Genomic DNA, 13129 nt, shown 5'->3' with positions numbered 1-13129 from the left:
ATATTCTGATATTAAGTCATGACAAATGCTTCCTATTACCAGTTCCCACCGAAAGACAGCTACAGCGTGGGTCTCCAGTTACGGGAGGATGTCCTCCCTTGTGCTCACATCGGGTGCGCTCTGTGACCGCTGTGTGCTTTGGACACAGCTGATCACGCATCAGGCTAAAGGGGAAATCACAGCGCCCCTTTACCATGTGATCAGATGTGTCCAATCACAGCTGGTCACATGTATACAGACTTGCTAGTTATTGGCTCTCCTTTCCTCACATAGACAGCGTGTGAGGAAAGGAGAGCTGATCTGATAGGGCACAGTGAATACATTGTTTGCGCTGATCATCAGTGCAGCCTCATTAGCGCTTATCAGTGCGGCCTCATCAGTGACTATCAGTGCAGCCTCAGCTGCGCACATCAGCGAAGAAGAAAAATTACTTATTTGCAAAATTTTATAACAAGCTAAGAAAAACTTTTTTTTTTTAAATCCTTTTTTAGTTTACGTAGCAAAAAATAATAAAACCCAGTGGTAAAGAAAGCTTTATCTGTCTCAAAAAAATTAAGTTGTATGACCACACTGAAAGCTGGAAAATTGGCCTGGGTAGGAAAGGGGTGAAAGTGCCCAGTATTGAAGTGGTTAAGCAGTGTAACACAACAAAAACATTGTCCCTCTTAGCTAGAAAGAGAACCTTAAATAAATTCTGCTTGTATTAATTAAAAGAGGTCTCTGCTACTAACGTGGGGTTATAAATTGATGAGAAGCCTGCTTCCTTTCTTTTTTTTTTTTGTACTGGATGCATGTCAGCAGCTGCTTTCTTGCATGTTTCTGCACCTCTGTGGAGGGATGGATCACCCCCTTAGGGGGCTTGCTCTGAAAGCATTTTTTCTTACCTTGTGCAGCAAGGTATACTCGCCTAAGTTGGGTCGTCCCCACCAATGCCATCTTTGTGGGTGGGACGCTAATCCTGCGCTGCATGTGTACCAACGCCAGTTGGCCCTTGACAGTCCTTATGTGTTGATGTCAAAGCTGCAGCCTTCACTTCTGAATCCTGAAAGGGACTGCAGCACTGGACAGGAAATAGGAAGGAGGCTTAGGACTGGAATGCCAGGTGACTGTGGCTTTAGGTTGGTAAAAAGGGCATTTTGGGTTGGAGTTACGACTCTTTGATACTTTAGAAGCAAAATGATACCCCAGTTCCACTGCCAATATGATGATCTATGAACTGTGGGCCGGTGCTCTAGCCAGGACGTTCAGGCCCCAAAATGCAGTACTTGAATCAGAAAAGGGCTGGCGACTCGGATGCTCTTGAATAAAAGTCCTTTATTGGGTTACATGGGTACACGAGTACAGGGTACACGAGTACAGGCTACGTTGACGCGTTTCGGCTAAGAAGCCTTCATCAAAGCATGGATGGGAGCATCTTAGCAATGTTCTAGCAGCAAGGCAGGATGGGAGAACACCATATATGGGAGTTTTCCTGGTAAGGCTTTGGGAAGTAGATACAGTGCATCCGGAAAGTATTAACAGCGCTTCACTTTTTCCACATTTTGTCATGTTACAGCCTTATTCCAAAATGGATTAAATTCATTATTTTCCTCAAAATTCTACAAACAATACCCCATAATGACCAGGTGAAAGAAGTTTGAAATCTTTGTAAATGTATTAAAAATAAAAAACGAAAAATTCATATGTACATAGGTATTCACAGCCTTTGCCACAACACTCAAAATTCATCACAGGTGCATCCTGTTTCCACTGATCATCCTTGAGATGTTTCTACAACTTGATTGGCATCCACCTGTGGTAAATTCAGTTGATTGGACATGATTTGGAAAGGCACACACCTGTTTATATAAGGTCCCACAGTTAACAGTGCATTATGGCCCGTACACACGATCCAAATATTGTACGAAAACTGTCGTCCGAGGAAGAATCGTACGATATTCGAATCGTTAGTACAGGGCTTTCGAGAGCCGATCACGACAATTCATCCGATTATTATTCGATCGGACAAGCACAAAATATTTCCTCGTACGTTACCAGATCGTACGATTTTCGTTTAGTCAGTACAGTTGTGGCCCGAAAATGCAATACACATACATTACAACACATGACATCACTTCCGATTTTTTTTTTTTTTTTTTCTGTCGTACGAAAATTTTCGTGACTTTAGTAACCTATTCAATTTCTACTTGCGACTATTAAGCGAAAAAAATCGGACGATCTGTCGTCCGATTTTCGGATCGTGTGTATGGGCCATTACAGAACACAAACCAATCCATGAAGTCCAAGGACTTGTCTGTAGACCTCCGAGACCGGATTGTATTGAGGCACAGATCTAGGGAAAGGTACAGAAACATTTCTGCAGCTTTGAAGGTCCCATTGCGGCCTCCATCATCGGTAAATGGAAGACATTTGGAACCACCAGGACTCTTCCTAGAGCGGGCCGCCTGGCCAAACTGAGCAATTGGGGGAGAAGGATCTTCGTCAGGGTGTTGACCAGGAGCCAGATGGTCACTCTGACAGAGCTCCAGTGTTTCTCCTGTGGAGAGAGGAGAACCTTCCAGAAGAACAACCATCTCTACAGCGCTCCACTAATCAGGCCTGTATGGTAGAGTGGCCAGACTGAAGCCACTCCTCAGTAAAAGGCACATGACAGCGCTCCGCCTGGAGTTTGCCAAAAGGCACCTGAAGGACTCTCAGACCATGAGAAACAAAATTCTCTTGTCTAAAGAAACAAGGATTGAACTCTTTGGCCTGAATGACAAGCGTCATGTCTGGAGGAAACCAGGCACTGTTCATCACCTGGTCAATACCATACTACAGTGAAGCATGGTGATGGCAGCATCATGCTGTGGGGATATATTTCAGCGGCAGGAACTGGGGGACTAGTCAGGATTAAGGGAAAGATGAATGCAATGAAAAAGGGAATTTAATCCATTTTGGAATAAGGCCGTAACATAACAAAATGTGGAAAAAGTGAAGAGCTGTGAATACTTTCCAGATGCACTGTAAAAGGCCTACATGTGGAGCAATAGCAATTTTCTATTTTATTCAAAATTTCACAATTGTTTTTTAATAAGCAGAACTTCACCCAAAAGTTCCACTCTTCCTCCTCCTTCCCCCTACTCCTTTACATTTGGCACTTTTTTGGGGAGTGGGGGAGCGGTTACCTGATCTTGACAGGTACCCTCTTTCCCACCCCTGGTCGGATCGCCGAGGCAATCCGAGCAGAAGTTCACCCCCCCTTTTCTCCGCAGCCTTCTGTGACGCATCACAGGTCCCAAAACACTGCAGGACCATTCGCAAATGCGTGGCTCAAGCATGCACAGTGGGAAACCGACTGTGAAGTCTCAAAAGGCTTCACTGCTGGTTTCCCGTCGTCAAAATAGTGGTGCCTGGACCAAAAGTCGATTTGAATAATCATCTTGGATGAGGATAGTGCTGTATCCAGGGGCAGATAAGTGTCTGGAGCTCCTCTTTAACTTCAGACACCCCTTACCTGCATAGGCAATTTTTTGGTAAATGGGAACTAACCCTTCAATAAAAAAAAAAAAATATATATACTCAAAAACACAGCTGGTCTGGTACTTTCTCCATATTGAGATGAGAGCTGAGCCATGGCCTCTGTTCTCCGGAGAGCTGCTTAACCGCTTGCCGACTGCCTCACGCACTTATACTTTGGCAGAATGGCACAGGCAGGCAAAGCAACGTATATATACGTTGCTTTGGATCTGCCGTCTAGCGAGCGCACCTGTTGTGATCTCCGTGCCCGTGAGACCCGCGGACTCAATGATTGCCGGTGTCCCGCGATCGGGTCACAGAATGGCAGAACAGGGGGATGCCTTTGTAAACAAGGCATCTCCCTGTTCTGCCTAGTGACAGGACACTGATCGTCTACTCCCTCTCATCGGGAGCAGTGATCACTAGGGTTGTCCCGATACCACTTTTTTAAGACCGAGTACAAGTACCGAAACTTTTTTTCAAGTACTCACCGATACCGATTACCAAAACTTTTTTTTAATGTCACGTGACAGTGTTTTTTTGGGGGGATTTATTTACAATTTTTTTTTTTTTTTTTTACAATGCTTTCTTTTTTTTAATTTTTTTTTAGGGAGGGAGGGGGTGGATGGTGTCTGTGTGTTTTTTTTTTTTTTTTTTTTTAATTTTTATTATTTTTTTACATTTTTTTAAATTATTTATTGCAATACTTTTTTTTTTTTTTATCAGCCCTGTTGGGGGGCTTTGTGAGATATCAGGGGTCTTAATAGACCCCTGAAATCTCCCCCTTGAGACAGGGAAAGAGACCGAGAGATTCCCCAGTTCCTTTCTCTGCAGCCTCAGCTGCACTGAAAATGAATGGAGAGAAGACAGCGGCTCCTCTCCATTCATAAACTGAAAAATTGTAATCACAGTAGATTACAACTTTTCAGTTATGTGAATGGACAGAGTCAGTGATCACTGACTCTGTTCATACATCAAAGGAAGTGGAGGGGGACAGCAGCAGAACGGACGGGGACAGCAGCGGAATGGTGGGGGGACACGGAGGAGGAAAGGAGGGGGCCAGCAGCAGAACGGAGGGGGATACGGAGGAAGAAAGGAGGGGGACAGCAGAACGGAGGGGGATACGGAGGAAGAAAGGAGGGGGACAGCAGAACGGCGGGGGACACGGAGGAAGAAAGGAGGGGGACAGCAGAACGGCGGGGGACACGGAGGAAGAAAGGAGGGGGACAGCAGAACGGCGGGGGACACGGAGGAAGAAAGGAGGGGGACAGTAGAACGGAGGAGGACACGGAGGAAGAAAGGAGGGGGACAGCAGAACGGCGGGGGACACGGAGGAAGAAAGGAGGGGGACAGCAGAGCGGAGGGGGACACGGAGGAAGAAAGGAGGGGGACAGCAGAACGGCGGGGGACACGGAGGAAGAAAGGAGGGGGACAGCAGAATGGCGGGGGACACGGAGGAAGAAAGGAGGAGGACAGCAGAATGGAGGGGGACACGGAGGAAGAAAGGAGGGGGACAGCAGAACGGCGGGGAGACACGGAGGAAGAAAGGAGGGGGACAGCAGAACGGAGGGGGACTGCAGAATGGAGGGGGACACGGAGGAAGAAAGGAGGGGGACAGCAGAACGGAGGGGGACACGGAGGAAGAAAGGAGGGGACACGGAGGAAGAAAGGAGGGGCACAGCAGAACGGAGGGGGACATGGAGGCAGAACGGAGGGGGACACGGAGGAAGAAAGGAGGGGGACACGGAGGGGGACAGCAGAACGGAGGGGTACACGGAGGAAGAAAGAAGGGGGACAGCAGAACGGAGGGGGACACGGAGGAAGAAAGGAGGGGGACAGCAGCGGAACAGAGGGGGACACGGAGGAAGAAAGGAGGGGGATAGCAGCAGAACGGAGGGGGACACGGAGGAAGAAAGGGGGACAGCAGCAGAACGGAGGGGGACACGGAGGAAGAAAGGAGGGGGACAGCAGAACGGCGGGGAGACACGGAGGAAAAAAGGAGGGGGACAGCAGAACGGAGGGGGACTGCAGAATGGAGGGGGACACGGAGGAAGAAAGGAGGGGGACAGCAGAACGGAGGGGGACACGGAGGAAGAAAGGAGGGGACACGGAGGAAGAAAGGAGGGGCACAGCAGAACGGAGGGGGACATGGAGGCAGAACGGAGGGGGACACGGAGGAAGAAAGGAGGGGGACACGGAGGGGGACAGCAGAACGGAGGGGTACACGGAGGAAGAAAGAAGGGGGACAGCAGAACGGAGGGGGACACGGAGGAAGAAAGGAGGGGGACAGCAGCGGAACAGAGGGGGACACGGAGGAAGAAAGGAGGGGGATAGCAGCAGAACGGAGGGGGACACGGAGGAAGAAAGGAGGGGGGCAGCAGCAGAACGGAGGGGGATACGGAGGAAGAAAGGGGGACAGCAGCAGAACGGAGGGGGACAGCAGCAGAACAGAGGGGGACACGGAGGAAGAAAGGGGGGGGGGACAGCAGCAGAACGAAGGGGGACACGGAGGAAGAAAGAAGGGGGACAGCAGCAGAACGGAGGGGGACATGGAGGAAGAAAGGAGTGGGACAGCAGAACGGAGGGGGCATGGAGGGGGACTGGAGGAGGATGCAATGACAGTCAGTGGTGATCTTGTGTGGGGGAGTTACAAGCACAGATCACCGCTGTATAGATTTCACTAAAGCAGCTGAAAGGGGGGCGAGAAGCTTGTAACTCCCCCACTCAACGATCACTGCTGACTGTACATGTATCGGGTGAAGTATCGGAAGCATTTGCCCAAGTACAAGTACTTGGGCAAATGCTTGGTATCGGTACCGATACTAGTATCGGTATCGGGACAACACTAGTGATCACTGTCAAGTCACAGCAAGCCCCACCCCCAAACAGTTAGAATCACTCCCTAGGATGCACTTAACCGCTTCCTAGCCCCCTAGTGGTTAACCCCTTCACTGCCAGTCACATTTATACAGTAATCGGTGAATTTTTATAGCACTGATCACTGTATAAACGTGAATGGTCCCAAACTAGCGTCAAAAGTGACCGATGTGTCCGCCATAATGTCGCAGTCACGATAAAAATCTCAGATCAGTCACGATAAAAATTGCAGATCGCCACCATAACTAGTAAAAAAATTAATAAAACTACCCCCTATTTTGTAGAGGCTATAACTTTTGCGCAAACCAATCAAACGCTTATGCAATTTTTTTTTTTTGTTACTAAAAATATGTAGTAGAATACATATCGGCCTAAACTGAGGAAAAAAAAAATTTTTTTTATACATTTTTTGGGGATATTTATTATAGCAAAAAGTAAAAATTATTTTTTTTTTTTCAAAATTGTCGCTCTATTTTTGTTTATAGCGCAAAAAATAAAAACCTCAGAGGTGATCAAATACCACCAAAAGAAAGCTCTATTTGTGGGAAAAAAAGGACGTCAATTTTCTTTGTGAGCCACGTCGCACGATTGCGCAATTGTCAGTTAAAACGACCCAGTGCCGAATCGCAAAAAGTGGAACTGTAGTCAGAAAATTAAATTTTGCTTATATCACTTCAGACTGGCACCTTTTGCACTTCACATGCTCAGTTGCTCTCTATTTTTAGGCACTGTGCTGCATTTGTAGAGGCCAATCTGTTGACCGCCTGATTTACTGCTGCTCAGGGACTCTGGGCTTCAGCAAAATGGCAGTCTCTGGCAAGAAGAGACAGAAGCAATGTTGGAGGCAATTTAGAGCACACAATAAGTTTGGTAGCATAATTATTTATTTTTTTTAACAGAAAAGTTTTTATTTGTAAAAATAAAGGACAGGAGAACAGCTTAGGTGTACAATAATGAGGCAAATAAGGCACGAATAAAATACAATCTTATACAAATACTAAGATGGCTTAAATATATAGGGCAGTAGTACAACATATATGTGGATCAGATTCTGATTCCAAGTTAGATGGTGTATTCTGCTGGGGAGACTCCTTCCAGGAGGGGGAAGTAAGGAGACTTCATAGGGGTCATGAGTGTCAAGTCCTTCTCTGGGTTATCTTGCATCAGTAGAGGGGTCCATAAACCTTAGGGGTGTAGGTCTGGTCAGGGGTATTTAGAAAAGGTCCGGAAGGGAGGGGAGAAGGGAAGGGAGGAGAGGGGTCTAAATGAGAGGAGAAACACGTTGCTGTTTTCGCCTCCGAGGGGTAACTGTGTCTGGCATTGGTCTGTAGTAGACAATCTCAGGCAGTGTGGTCTGTGTAAGTGGGCAAGATATGAAGTTCAATTTTATTCCCAGGTTGTATCGTCGTCTGTCTCTCTAGTGTTGGCTTAAGTGTCAAAACTGAGTGACCTGGCCCTCACCCATGAGTCCCATATCTTACCAAACTTTTGGGGGCATTTTCGACCCATGTACGTAAGCTTGTATAGGGGCAAGACCGAGTCTACCAATGTAAACCACTGAGCTGTCGTAGGAGGAGATGGCATTTTCTAGTTTTCTAGGAGTACCTTCCTGGCATAGAAGCATAGGTAAAATAGCATTGGTCTGGTATGCGTCGAGTGTGTCACGGACTCTGTTATACCTAAGAGAAGTATCTTAGGATCTATTGGTATGGAGAGACCGGTAGCAGCGTTGATCTCTGAGGCAACTCATGTCCAATAACCCTGGATGAGCGGGCATTCCCAAATAACATAATAATATGTCCTAACTGCCTGCTGATATTTAGGGCACACTTCAGTATGTGTAGACTATATGCTGGCTAACCTCTGGGGAGTATAGTAAGCTCTATGTATGAACTTGAGTTGTATAAAGCGGTCCTTGGCTGAAATCACTGTTGCGATGTATTGTTGCAAGGCTAGGTCCCAGTCTTCCTCAGACAGGGAGGGGATATCTATCTTCCATTTGGAAAATAGAGGAGATGGCCCCTCAGGGTCCCCACATGTAAGATGTAAGTATATAGATGACAGGATTCTATCTACTCCCCTGGAAGTGAGAAAGCTTTCCACAACGTGTGGCTTCACGGAGACTGTAGCGGGGAATTGTGCCTGGAAGACATGTTTCAGCTGCAGATAGCGGAACAACATCCACGAGGGAAGCTGAAACGTTTCCTTTAGTTCCGGGAAGGGGAGTAGCACCCCATTGGGCATAATCTGTTTGTAGCTTTACCACTCCGTATCGTGCCCAGAGACTGGGATCAGGAATGGATCTAAAGTGTGGAAGTTTGGGGTTTCCCCATAGTGGGGTGTGGGGTGAGATAGTGTTGTGAGCCTGAACCGCAGTAGCCACCTTCTCCCAGACCTGAACCGTGGTTCGCATCGGGGTCACTGCTGGTGGGCAGGCCTTCGCACCCCTGTATACTATGTTGGTAAGAGCAGAATAGGAGCCCATCACCGCCGCCTCAAGATTGGTCGCAGGGTTAGATCTGGATTGAACAAACCACCAGCGGACAGTAACCAGTACCGCCGCCCAATAATATTTCTGGAAGCAGGGCAGTGGGAGGCTGCCCGAGGACAGTGGGAGTTGCAGTTTAGTTTTGGCTGTTCGTGGGACCCTTCCTCCCCAGATAAAAGAGTTGACTATCCCATCTAATTTATGGAAAAAGGCTGCGGGGATGGAACGGGGGTGTTCCTAAATATATATAAGAATTTGGGAAGAAAAGCCATTTTCAGCAGGTTCACCCATCCTATTGGTGTCAGGGGAAGGGTCTTCCAAGATTGACATTTCTCTGTTAAATTCTGCATGACCGGATATAGGTTGTCTGTTAGGTATCTATAGAGTTCGTTAGTGACCTCAATGCCGAGGTATTTAAACTGAGAGACCCTTCGTAGTGCAGTCAGGCTAGAAGGGGGAGGGACAGAGTGGGAATAGATTGGATTTACCCCAATTAATTTTAACCCCAGAGAAGTGGCCATAGTTGTCGATAATCTCCAATGCCGCCACAAGGGAGTGTGATTCATTCCCTAGATACAGAAGGGTGTCGTCTGCGTACATCGATATCCTCTCCACCAGTGGCCCAACCTGCAGTCCCCCCACCACGTCTGATGAGCGGATCAGGAAAGCCATGGGTTCTATGGCAAGGGCAAAAAGCCCTGGGGACAGAGGGCAGCCCTGCCTCGTGCCTCTACAAAGCTGAAATGGGGGAGAGAGGATACCACCAGTACGCACCTGAGCAACCGGAGATCTATATAGTAGCTGAATCCAGGACATGAATTTAGGGCCAAATCCAAATCTAGCCAGTACCTAGCAGAGGAAGTCCCATTCTACAGAATCAAAGGCCTTTTCTGCGTCAAGAGAGGCCACCGCTCCCCCATTATTTTTGTCTCTAGATAGTGCTATATTAGTGTGGAGGCGACGTATATTGATGTCTGTACTTTTACCTGGCATAAACCCTGTTTGGTCTCCATGTATTATGGACAGTATAACCTTATTTAATCTATTTGCCAGCACCTTAGTTAGAATTTTAGCATCTACATTAAGCAGAGATATAGGCCGATAGGATGCGCATAACTCTGGGTCCTTTCCAGGCTTGGGTATAACAACAATTACTGCTTTTGACATAGACGGCAGGAGGGACTGAAGTTCTAATGCTTTAGTGATTATGGAGAGGTAATGAGGGCCTATAACTTCTATATTAGTTTTGTAGAATTCCAAGGGAAGTCCATCAGGTCCCGGGTTTTGCCCGTCTGCAAAGACTTGATAGCCCCCTGGACCTCCTTCAGAGTGATAGGACCTTCGAGGGTCTGCACGGCTTCAGCAGTTAGGGTTGGGAAGTCCACTCTGTCAAGAAACTGGGTCAAGTCATCTGGGAGGTAAGTAGCTCTAGAGGTGTATAAGTGTGTATAATATTGTTCAAATCTAGTGTTAATGTGTGCCGGCTCAGAGAGTAGGGTACCGTTATCAGCTCTTATATTTGCAATACAAGGGCTCCCAGCCCTCTCAGCCGCCAGCCAAGTCAACAGCCGGCCCGGACGTTCACCCTGCTCGAAGATGCGTTGGGTCTGGGCCAGTAAAAAGCGCCGACCGGAAGTGGCGCGAATCAGGGCCAGTTCTCTGTACGCTGTGAGCATTTCTGTGTGAGTGCCCTGGTCTGGGGAGTTCGTATATTGTTCTTCAAGTCTCACTGCCCTCAATTCAGCACCGGAGAGCACGAGTCTCTCCTCTTTCCCGACCTTAGCAATGTTAAACTGGTATCTACCCCTGGCATAGGCTTTAAATGTGTCCCAGACCATGGCTGGAGGTGCTGATTGGTCATTGTGTTTTGAATAGTCCCCAACCTCAGACAGCATCAGTGGCTCCACTTTCTCATCTGTGATCCAGTATCTGGAAAGCCTCCAGAGCTTTGAGCCAGCCGCCAAGTCAGTGGTGAGGCCTACCAGGACCGGGGCATGATCTGAGATGCCACGTGAGAGGATAGAGACTGTAGCCACCCTAGGTAATAAGGGGTCACTGACATATATCAAGTCTATACGAGAGAGTGTGGCCTGAGTGACATGTAAATTGTCTCGCTCGTGGATGTTACCATCGCCATGTGTCACGCAGGCCACATATCTCCGCCCATCGAGACAGACCCGAGCTGGTCGCCAAGCCAGGACTCAGTTTGTCCACGCTGGGTTCAGGGGTCATATTAAAGTCTCTTGCAAGGATGATGGTGGTAGGGAATCTGGCCACAATGCCTAGAATTTGATGCAAGACCGCCATATTTGCAGGCGGCCGTATATAAAGACCCGCAATTACCATATCAATTTGGTCACATAAGGCATGCATTATCACATATTGACCATCTGGGTCTAGACGGAGATCCAACAGCGTAAAGGGAAGCGTTTTATGAACCAGGATAGTGACCGGTAGCATAATTATTAATGTGGAATGTATGTTCCTTGCTAAAAGAACATTTTTTAATTTTTTTTTTAACAAGTTGCTATGGGTAAAGTTTCGCTTTAAGGAAAACTTCACACACCAAGCGAGAACACTTGATTGGGAATTCCATCATCGCATTCAAGGAACATTATTCTGTATAATTGTCAGTGCTTCTGAGGTTTTTGGGTGTGAGTAGTCCGCTATCAAACCGTAATTAAAAAGAATAAACTATTTAACGGCTATTGACATAGAAGAGATGATGAATCTTGTGCCTGGAATTGATGACCATCGGTCAGGGTGACATTTGGTGGTGATGTAGAGTTTTTGGGTTCTAGCTGGTCTCCACCTTTTGGAATGAATACAGCTTTGGCTCACCTTCGGCACACAGACCTGTAATTTGGTTCCTTCCTGTCCCTTTCAGCACTGAGCCAGCACATCCGAACTGAAGGGACACATTGGACAAAGGCTGGAAGCCTACCCAAGCCTTCCCGCGACAAGCCGGCCGTGCACAAGCGCAACGGGCTAAAGCTGAGGGAAAAGATCCTGGTGCTGTGTGCCTTTGAAAACAAGGAGTCAGTGGGATCCCTGGCTACCCAGTTCGGAGTCAGTCGTGCTCAGATCGTTCAGATTATAAAGCGTCGAGAGGAACTACTAGACGCTCTGCAGAACAACGTGAGTGGAGATCGCATCAGAAGGCAGAGGAGGACTGCAAACGATCAGGTTAATTCAGCGGTGTGGGACTGGTTGCTGTCCATCCGTGGCACCGACATCACGCTCTCCGGCCGGATCATCCGGGAGAAAGCACTGCAGGTTGCTCGGGACATGGGCATCCAGGACTTCAAAGCTTCCAAGGGCTGGTTGGAGAGCTTCAAAAAAACACACAACATCCATCGGAGCTCTTTGTCGTCCTCCATGATGGAGTTTGGGGTTAATCGGATGGATGAGTGGCTGGCCAGCTTCACTGCGACAGACAGATAGCGACAAGCCCCGTTCTGGAGACCTTGCAGACGAAGGACTCATTTACTTATTTTTGGATTTATTTATCTTCCTAGTTTGGAGTCTTCTCTTTATGCTGTCACTGCCAGAAAGTAATGCAGTGCAATTATACATCGCCATTGGAAGGTTCTGCAGATTTGGACTTCTGTCTGTGGACTTGGTATGGCCTTGAAGAACTGCATTACCTTGGTATCCAGCTACGTCACAAAATATCACCTTATTGGTCAGAATTTCATAGGCTGGTCATGGTTAATGACGATGGTTGTTAAAGATTTGTTAGAGTTGTTCAAAACACTGATCTGAGTTATGTTATTTGTACTGGGTTTTGTGGTTTCTTACCTTGATTTACTGATATGTATTGAAAGGGAAACATTGCAAGAGACTGTGCACATGTGAAACAGTCAGGTCTTGGCTTCATGTTTCCATGAACATATAGTTATAAATTTATCCTAAAGCAGATATTTTAGCTAAAATTAATAAATAATAAAAAGTAGCCCATTATTTGAAAATCTTTTTCTGCAATTCTTACCTCTAATCCGGCACTGTCACTCTAAAAAGTCCTTTCTAAATACCATTAGATGTCTTCCATCCTTTAGTGTTTTTAATGTCAGACAGCATCATCCAGTTACACACCAAAAGAACATTTCCTATGGCACTTTTAAGACCACAAATATCATATGTATTCATATTTTTATTAAATACAAATTCTTTCATTAGAAATAATAGCAGCTGATTCAATACAATTTGATTTTTTTTTGCATGAAACTTTGGTGTCTTTGTGCATGCACAGGAAACCACAGGCAC

At 47.0% G+C, this 13129-nt stretch overlaps 1 protein-coding gene across 2 annotated transcripts in view; it reads left to right on the top strand.

Moving 5' to 3' along the window:
- The window catches only part of LOC141139105 (zinc finger protein 324B-like), a 43737-nt gene that overhangs the window by 18486 nt on the left and 12122 nt on the right, over window positions 1-13129 (top strand). The window contains exon 6 of one of the 2 annotated variants that reach the window (XM_073624924.1): window positions 11751-12873. The exons of the other annotated variant lie outside the window; for it this stretch is intronic. Coding sequence (XP_073481025.1) covers window positions 11751-12307 — 557 coding nt within the window. The 3' untranslated portion in view covers window positions 12308-12873. Of the gene's footprint in view, window positions 1-11750; window positions 12874-13129 lie in introns of those variants that run through there. 2 annotated transcript variants of the gene reach the window in all.

Source organism: Aquarana catesbeiana, linkage group LG04 (genome assembly GCF_042186555.1).
Source record: "Aquarana catesbeiana isolate 2022-GZ linkage group LG04, ASM4218655v1, whole genome shotgun sequence".
NCBI classification, from domain to species: Eukaryota; Metazoa; Chordata; class Amphibia; order Anura; family Ranidae; genus Aquarana; species Aquarana catesbeiana.
Note: the sequence above shows the minus strand (reverse complement) of the source record. Positions and strands in the feature narration are given on the sequence as shown.